Here is a 9,630-nt window from a genome sequence, read left to right as displayed (position 1 = left end):
CTTCACTCTTGACAATCCATGGTAACTTGTCTGAGCTCTAGTTTGATAAAGAACCTGAGGTTTAGAAATCTGCCCATGGTTATACAGCCAGCAAACGGTGAGGCCAGACTAACACAACGTGCAGGATCAGGACAAGATTTTCTTCTGAAGGAACTAAAAAATGAGGTTTGCGGAAACTAAGATTTCCCACAGGGCTGAAAAGTGATGAAGACAGCAAATAACTTGTCCATCTCAGACTATGGGTATGCTATTTTAACAATATAAACTGAAAACCAGCCTTCTTCCTGTTAAGAGTTTGAATAATTGCATACACTGTTGCTGTCCTGTCAAACAACAGATTCATCAGACATTCAGTTTGAAGCACTGTTTTAAAACAACTTCTCAAATTTATTTAACTTATGTGAATAACAAGGTAGTTTTTTGTTGTTTTTTTTTACAAAAAGAAAAAAAACAGCCAGTACTTACTACTTACCAAGACTCAAAGATGGCTCAGAGGGTAGGCAGCGTACTGGGCACAGTGATCACAGGATTTGCATTATCCTTGCAAAGACAGAACTCCACCAGCACCAGAGTTTTCCAATTCGAAATGTGATTTTATTTGAGATCCCAATGTAATTTTTTAAAAAAACGACTGGATTGTTGCTTTTTTAATTTTCCATTTCTAGTTAGAAAAATGACTAGAGGCAATGACAAAAATAACCATTTAAAAGAGATTCCTCTCCAGAAATTTTTTTGTAAAGGTTTAAGTTCAGCCTTTCCAGCCTTCTCTCTGTCCTTTTACGTTTTAAAAAGAAAACGGTTTGGAATATGTCAACCTTTACTCAGCTTGCTCACTAAGCCTCTGTCTTCTCAAGTTGTAGACATATCGCCGGACTCATCTCCCAAACCTCTGGTTTTAATCAAGTCCACGGGGTGCCTGGCTGGAGGGGCCTGGGTGACAGTTGCTTAAAGAAGCTCCTGTTAATTCAAGGTCAGTCACAAACCTAATCTTAAACAGTAGATGGCTGACTGCATCACTTACGACACACACCAGGCGAAGCTGGAAGGAGCAAGAGGGCAAGTCAGACATCCCTCCTCTGTTAGTCATGAATCAGGCCAGCAGCTGAGCCTGTGTTCCTTTCCTTTCCTCGGAGCTCACTGTGGAAGGTCATTGCCACACCACCTCCATCCCCCAAGCTCACTGTCCAGCCATACAGGAAGTTGCTTCCAAGTTTTCACTGGAATAAATGATTTTCCACGAATAAAAAATGAAAATGTTTAGATGTACCAATGACTTGGCTCTCTCCATCTCTTCTTGGGGAACCTCTACTTTTAAGCACGTGGGGAGTTAAAATTACAGAGGAGCAACACTTGACAGATAAGGTGCTTTACCTCTTCCTCATTACCTTTCTGGAAAACTGCTGTTTCTAACATTCAGGTTCCTTGAAAAGGAGAAATTTTACTTAACTGTTGTACACCGTGTGTAAGAAAGGACTTCTCTTTTTAGCCTTCATTTTACTGTGTGGGTTTCCCTCTCTAGGTTTTGAGAGTGGGAAAGGGAGAGCAGAGAGGAGACAAAAATCACAAACAGCAATATACAGCACACCCTATGTCAGCAACATGACAAGTCCTCTAATATCATCAGTGCTGACTCTAAGTAATTTCTGGTGGGGTTGAATACATCATTACTTTCTATTTGTGCTCTGCCTCAGGCTTTTCCCTAACCACTAATTGCAAGTAAAGGTCTAGAGAGTAAGAGCTTTTGTGAAAGGGCTAGAACACAAGTAACATGCTGGTCTGTGGCCAGGTGTCAGTGTACTTTATAATGGAGGAAAAGAGGATGACAGGCAGACTTTTGCTTCAGCCTTAGTCCAAAATTTAAAAGACTTACAGAAAATACTTCACACAGAAGGGTGGTAGTGGGGAAGGGAGGGTGGGGGAATGACAGACACACCCAGTAAAATTCAGGGATAAAAAAATACCTGCACAAGTCCGTGGAATACAAAACAAGGAGGATCACTTCCTGAGCCATACACGGATGGGTAAGGGCAAAGATGGGGAGGACGCAGTGGATCAGCCACTAATGGCTTCAGTGATAATTCAGCAACCTGTTCCAATTTATTTTCAGAGTGAAATCTTCTCCTGGACAGGTCAAAATTGTGCTTCAAAAAATGTCATTAGAATGTAACAGCTTTTCAAATATTCTTTTGCCTCTTGCGTCCTGGTAATTTCCTTTTTGTTGAAAACCAGAAGCCGTATAAACCTTACAGGGTGGAAGAACAGTCTTTTGACACAGGTGAGGCGAGGCGCTGGATGAACTTACACAGTAAGTGACAGTCTGTACGTCCTGGGCTTGTCCCTTGACCGCAGCACATCTCTGACCTAACAGAGATGGCAGTTCACTTTCTCTGGAAGAAGCCAGTAATGGCCACTTGTCTATTGGCTTTGCCCATAGCAGCAGTTCCCTTCTTTGGGCCCTTTCGTTCCTCTTTGGGTTCCTTTTTCACAGCCATGGCAGGAGGCCTATGGACAGAGGAAGTCTTCATCTTAAGCTCTTCTTCACTATCTGTGCAGGATTCGCTCTCGTAGACTTTCTCAGTCACTGGTAGAACGAGGGGAAAAACAGGATATGAGTGGACTGAGTCATTTAGAGCACTGCTCTCACGAGAGAATAAGCTGTCTGGTTCACTCCAATCCCCTCAGTCCCACTGAGTGAGGGAGGTGTGCTCACCGATCACCGCAGCTTAATACTGCTGGGAGATCAGATCCCACCTCAGGTAGGAGGCAGTATCTTGAGCTCACAACCTCGAGCTGTGGCTCAAAATCAACATTACCCTTTATTCTGTCATTGCTGTGTCCCATGACTTTAAGTGGGCCCGTATCATTTGATTGCCCAAATCCTGCATTTGGGCCTTGGTCTGTGCTAGCTAACTGCCTGAACTCTGTATCAGAACTGTCTGCTTCTGATCTCAAACACCTGCTCCCACCTCCACGCTTTCACTGACTTCTTCAATCTCACCTCCCTGACCCACAGTGCTGCCGTTTCCATCTCTGATTTTCCTGCTCTTATCTCGGTTCGACCTGCTAGTCCCCGTCCTGTCTAGCTAGGCTCACTGCCATGGTACCTCCTGGCTAGCCCTGCCCTGATGTCACTGAGGGTCCGCATGTCCTAAGTACAGAGAACTGGAGATTAGTTAGTTCCTCCCTTGTTCAGTTCTTGGTTCTCAGTGACCCGAGATTTAGTAGTGGTCTACATCATGAAGATACTCTCTCAGGCAAACTCAATCAGATGACAAACTTGATAGTTTTAAGGAAAGACGATAATAAAATGAGAAAGTTACCAGTGCTTTTACTCCTAGTTGGCCAAGGGCATATTTTTCCTTTTCTCCTACCAAAAAATCCACTGAATTCTTCCCACAGAAAACTTTTAAAAAATTTACAGGAGTGAGGAGTCACTATAAGAAAGCCCTACAGGGCACAGGCACAGACAATGGCTTCCAACAATGATGTTCCAGAACCAACGAGGTTCTTCAGTACTACTGCAGTGTACACGGCAACCACAAGAAACAGTACAATGCCACCCTCCTGTGACTTTAGAGAGAGGCAGCAGCTGTACCCAACATCATCTAAACCCTTTCTCAGCAAATGAAGAACAACGGAGAGCACCTTTTCTTAGTGGAACAGAGTAATCTAATATGCATAATAAATATTCAAAAGAGCAAAGTGAAAGGTATTTTTTTCCCATTAAAGAACAGTAATAGTTTTAAGCTCTCAATTATTGATCATTTCTTTCAAATAAAATATGTCTGTCAAACTGTTCTAGAGGCAAAGACTTTGGAATCAAATACACCTGTGTTCTAATACCAAGTCTATCACTTACCTAACCTCAAATTTTAATGTGTATCAGAATTACTTGAAGCCTTGTTTAAGCATGGTTGACTGGGCTTTATTTCCGGAGTTTTTAGATTCAGTAGGTCTGGGGCAGATTTGAGAATTTGCTTTTCTAAACATGTTCCCAGGTGATGCTGATAGGCCGCTGGTCTGGGGACCACACCTTGAGAATCACTGTTTGTTGCTTCCCTGTAAAAGGTCATTTGCTGCCTCAGAGAAAGTACAAATACATCCAGTAATCTTTGGCAAGCTCTCTTTAATGCTATATTTTCCCCTCACAATTGGCCATACTGGAGATCAACTGGGTCTAGCAGTGGAGTATTCCTTCACCTTATCCATCTATTCTTATTAAGGCTGCATAATTAACAGTCATCCTCCCACCCCCACCCCGCAAGAGTTCCTAGGATTTATCATTATTTTCAAGAGCCTAGAATTCACTTTGGCTGACTCCTGCCAACTTGGAGGCTAAATACACACTAAAAAGTTTTAAATATATATTGAGCATTCTTGGTGGCCTTAAGGCTTCCCAGACCAGAGGCACTAGCATCTCCCATGAACTTATTAGAACACAGAATCTCAAGTCCTACCCCCAGGGCCTACTTGAATCAGAATTTGAAATGTGGCAAGATCTCCAAGTAATGTATATACTCGCAAAATGTAAGAAATGTTGCTCTCAGATTACTTAGAGAACTTCCATGGTAGGCCTATAGTGCAACAATTATGATTGTAGAACATCATCCCCATCCTGATGCCAAAGTACTACATAACTGTTGGAACAAAATTATGAGCTGTTATTTACTCAATATCTCAAATCAGGCAAGTCTGAAGAGCCATCTACACATACAGAAAAGACAGGACTTACTACAAAACTTGCTCCTCCATAAGCTATATTCTGTATTAAACTGGTGGCATGTCCATAATATTAAACTTCAGCATCAATCAGCTCATTATTTCATGACTAACCACTGGCTGTCTCATTGCCAATTCTGTGCAATCCATTGCTTAAAGGAGTTAAAAATCAGTCAGGGCAGCATCAACAGAATTTCTTAAGCAGAACACTTGGTATAGCCCTTAAGAGCTAAAAGGAGCATTTCTATATTCAAAGCTGTAGCTACTTCAAATTACAGAACAAAGGAGATTTCAACTTAAAAATACAGGACCTTTATTTTAGCTGAACAACATGCCACTTTTCTGGGCTGCCATAAAAAAAAAAGGCCCAGATTGTGGGGGTAACAGAATTCTTTTCCACTCAACTGTTTTGCTCTTATAAATCTACCCTGTCCAGAAGTCTACCCCACACATATCTCAGGGGCCCAACTCCCCAGTCCCTGCAATGAACTTACAGAGGGGAAAGATCAGCTTTTTAAATCTACAGAATAACTGCTATCCAGCACAGGACAGGACAAGCCCCCTGAGTTGACGTTTGGAACAGTCTGAGCACAGAGAGGAAAGCAGAACTCTTTTGTTGGTTACAGGAGCCAAGATTCATTAAGTTGAGCTTGGAATAAAAACTTTTCAAAAAAAATGTGCTATGTGAGCACAGTTTTCATTGTTGCATCCAAGGCTCTTAACAGTCCTGTCTGGAGACAGGAGTACAAAAAAGTTCACATCCCATACCTGGCCAAAACTGGAGAACTGTGTTTTGAACAAAGCAATATGTAATTAGCCACAAATTCCCAATGAACTCTTATAAAGGTATTTTGATGCTTTTCTTTTGGGGTAGCAGGAGGAAAAAACTAGCACTGATGCTTCTGCTCTCTTAAATTTAAAATGAATTTAAAAATTCAATAATAAATACATAAATTACCACTAACAGTCAAACCAAGAGACTTGAAATTCATGACTAGAAGACTGAAAGCAAAAACAAATAAAACAAGACCAAAGTCCAGAATTCATAGGCTCACAAGAAAGTTGGCACTGCAAAGACAAAAATTTCCTGTGTAAGCAATTTTACTCCCCAAGCATATGCGGCAATGAAAATGGCAGAGGCCTTTTCAGATGAGTGAGGTAGGGAACCCGGAGAGGCTCAAGATTGATGAGATGTCTTCACTAGTTTTAACAACTACACTGTTTGGAAAAGCTGATTCTTCATAGTCAATTAAATCTTTTTAAGACAAAAATGTGAACCAGAAAAGGAAAATCAAGAAAGGGAAAAAAATACTTCTCTACAAGAGCTGAGGTGTGGCAGGTGACACAGGAAAAAAGAAATGACACTTAAGGGCCATCTCACTAACAAGAGGTTAAAGAGCCTAAACCCACAACTCTTCACAAACACAAAAGATAGCACCAGGATTTGAACATTTCATCAGGACTCAAGTGATGACTCAAAGCCCAAATTCTATTTTCCCTCTAGATCTCTGTAAAAGGAACATGCTTTTATCTAACATGACTTACAAAACAGGAAACACACAGGAAGTGATATAGAAGTCATACCCCTTAAAGAACAAATGGGACAAAAGACAAAGAAGACTCCTGACACTCTCTTCAGAGTCTAATCATCTGCAGGAGCCTCTTTTCCACAGTTCAAATGTATAAAATAAATGTTCAAAACAACCCCACTTGTTTCTCAGTGTCTTTGATAATACTTAAAATTGGTATTGTGGTTTTCATCTTGAAAGTGTTTTTTTTTTAATCTATTACTTCATGTGAATCTTCACAACAATCTCACATGTAGGCAAAATGGCTATTTCCCCCTCCATGTCACAGATCAAGAAACTCCCCAACTAGAGTTGCTGCAACTTTTATCCGAGATCTCAAGTGTATGAACCAGACAGGAAGCAGGTACTCTAGCTGCAGCGTTCCCCGTATCAGCCACTCAGTGTGGGCCACGGCCGAGCAGCACGGCATCACCTGGGGACGAGGCACCCTGCTCTGCAAGGGATGCAGGTGCTCTCTACGGTCAGGACTTTGTCCCTGGAGCCAACATGTTTTCTTACCCATGCAGCCCTCCTCATCTGTAAAGGTTCTAGATTTTAGCACACGTTTTCGTTTTCTCTTGTTTTCTCCATCGGAGCCCTAAAAGGTCACAGGAAGATCAGAGGATACAATATTAAACTAACCAACCAAGCTGTAGAGAAGAATAACAAAAACTTTTTGATCTTTTAACAATCACCGCCCAATATTTTATGAGGATAAAAAGTTAAACAAGGTATCTGCAAATTTCCCTTTAGGGGACCAGCCCAACCACAGACAAGTTATGCTCATTGATACCTCATTGTGAGAAAAGCAGCAGCATGCTGAGCAAAGAATTGTGTTCATTCAGTCAACAAACTTTTGTTGGAAAGAGTAGGCACCATGGTTAAAAAGATCAATAGGACAATGGCCTTAGTTGGAGGAGAGAGACAAGGAAAACAGACCACTACGGTAAGGGCTTTAATGGAAGGCCACAGCAGATACTGGAAGTGCCCAGGAAAAGCCCCTAGACTGCAGGTCTCCAAGGCATCCACCCTTGCGGTGGATACCTGCTAGTTCAGCCTCAACACTGCAGCATCACAACTGTCTAATTTAGTATCAAAAAGGTTCTGCTTATACCAGCTTCTTTTTCTCTCCACTGGTCTTTCACTCCATTCTCTTTTAAGTGAATGAGGAATTTAGTGCAAAATTTAAATGACAGTCAATGAATTAAGGAAAACTAATAATCATAAAGAAAGAAAAAAAAACCCATCTTTCTCAATCCTCCATTATTTACACTCAAAGATGCAGACAAGACCAGCTGAAGATTACTGAAAACTGCATCTCCCCATTTGCAGCCCTTTTCCAGAAGAGCAACAAACACACATAAGTTGTTTGTTCTACTCTTTCACAAACTCTGCTACACTTAACTGTGCACAATGCCAGCAGAAGTTGGACACACAGCTGCTCTGAAACTGGAAGTCATGAAAAACTAAAGAGCCCCCAGGACTGACCTCGGCTGCATTCCTGAGATGATGCCCTATGGCTAAACTTGCCCTTCCTGTGAGAGAAGAAGGAATGCATATTCTGTACCACCTACAGGAGAGCAGGATGAGACAGGAGCCAGCTACTGCCACATGTGAAGTGCAGAGCAGAGAACTAAGGCAGCAGAGTGGCTTCATCCTTGGGCAATAAAGGACACAGCCCAGTAAAGTTTTACCTTGACAGGAGGAGGCTCCGGCTCAGTCTTCAGTACTGGTTCAGGAGAAGGAGAAGGAGGAGGTGGGGATGGTGACTCAGCTTCATAAGCTCCAGGAGAGTCGGGTATGACTGAAATAAGGGAACAAGCTTAGATAAGAGAACTACGGCAGTGTCTGGGACAATGCCCTCTCCACTGGTTCTCTACACTTCCATGTCCAGCAAAGGGCATTTTGCAAGCAGTAATTCATGACAACCAAGGACTCTGCAGTTATATATCTATCTATTAATATATAGATAAGTAGACAGATATCTTTAAAATACACATTTTATCAATTTTCATACAAAGAGAATCAAAGAATCAAAAATTTTTAGAGCTGACATCATAAAGCAATTATAGTCCAATTAAAAAAATTATTAGAGCTGGAATGTACCTTAGAGATCATCTTAGCTGGCTTCTAATTTTATAGATAAGTCAGGGTATGCAGTTGTTTTAAAAATATCCACTGCTATTATCTACCATGTGTAGTCTATTTCACTGACATTACTTCACTTTCTCCTCACAACAAACCTAAGAGACAAATGCTATCATTCATACATTAGAGTTGGGTAGACAGAGGTTCTGAGAGGTTGATTAGCTTGCCAGGGGCCCCGAGCTTGCAACTGAGGCAGCAGGTTTTAAACCCCAGTCAGTCTGATTCCACAGCCTGATTATTTCAACTATCCCATGCTGCTTACCACTCAGGGACAGACATTTTCTTAAGATCAAGTTAAGTGGAGAGAGTCTTCAGATTATACCAAGTGTGAGCACCTTTCAACTGAAGAGCTACAACTCCATTACAACTACATTCGAAACACACCAACACATCCATCATTCCTTATGCTTATGTCACTAAAAGCATACTGAAGGAGAACACTTGGGTTAATAATAAAGACTAAGGCAGACCAATATGGGTCCTAGAATATGAATGTGGGCAAGTTTTCAAAAAATCTCTTTGAACTTCTATTGTATGCAATAAATAATAGTAACAATGATTTTGTGACTGTTGATTTAAGGATTATTTGCAATCACCTGAGATGTCTGTTAGACTTAAATTTTCCAGCTGACATTGAACAGCATAAACCATGGGGTTGTGGAATCATCTTTGAAACAATGATCACAATTATAGCCCTAACAACTAAGACTTGCTCATTAATATGATCAGCAGGAAAAGAATATTTTAAGGAGAGAAATATCGCTATCGAAGTGGTACCACCTGAAAAGAGAGCACCACCAATGGGATCCCATCATTTTGAACAGTTCCAGAAATAGTGGTCTTAGTTTAAGGCCCATAAGAAGGGAAGTGAAAATCCTCAGCTGACCTATTGCTTAATCACCGCAAAGAAACTGCTGGTCAAGGGACTGGGGAGCTGCTTAGCCTCACCTGCTCCCTGAATCTCCTGGCTGTATTCAAATTCTTAGCACAAGTCTTGGATCTGAAATTCTCCCAATTCATTAGGTCAGTGTTAAAAATTATGACAGTGGAGAGTTCAAGGCCAAATGACCTAAAGAGGTGAAGTAGAACAACAGCCAGAAAGAAACAATAAATTACACACTTCAAGTATGAAAAGGGCCCCCAAACTTTATAAACTCTAGGAAATAGAAACATAAAAGCAAAGTGGTACAGCTAT

At 41.3% G+C, this 9,630-nt stretch overlaps 1 protein-coding gene across 3 annotated transcripts in view; it reads right to left on the bottom strand.

Annotated features, from left to right (window-relative positions):
* Positions 1-359: 359 nt before the first annotated feature.
* Positions 360-9,630, bottom strand: part of POLD3 (DNA polymerase delta 3, accessory subunit) — a 46,957-nt gene continuing 37,686 nt past the window's right edge. For all 3 annotated transcript variants that reach the window (XM_055423669.2, XM_055423673.2, XM_088843188.1), the window contains 3 exons: positions 7,982-8,091; positions 6,807-6,885; positions 360-2,581 (listed from right to left, as the gene is read on the bottom strand). In XM_055423669.2, the coding sequence (XP_055279644.2) occupies positions 2,379-2,581; positions 6,807-6,885; positions 7,982-8,091 (392 nt within the window). In that variant the 3' untranslated portion in view covers positions 360-2,378. The remainder of the gene's footprint in view (positions 2,582-6,806; positions 6,886-7,981; positions 8,092-9,630) is intronic.

This window comes from Moschus berezovskii, chromosome 14 (assembly GCF_049115385.1).
Source record: "Moschus berezovskii isolate FMDL1 chromosome 14, NW_MosBer_1.0, whole genome shotgun sequence".
Classification (NCBI taxonomy): domain Eukaryota; kingdom Metazoa; phylum Chordata; class Mammalia; order Artiodactyla; family Moschidae; genus Moschus; species Moschus berezovskii.
Note: the sequence above shows the minus strand (reverse complement) of the source record. Positions and strands in the feature narration are given on the sequence as shown.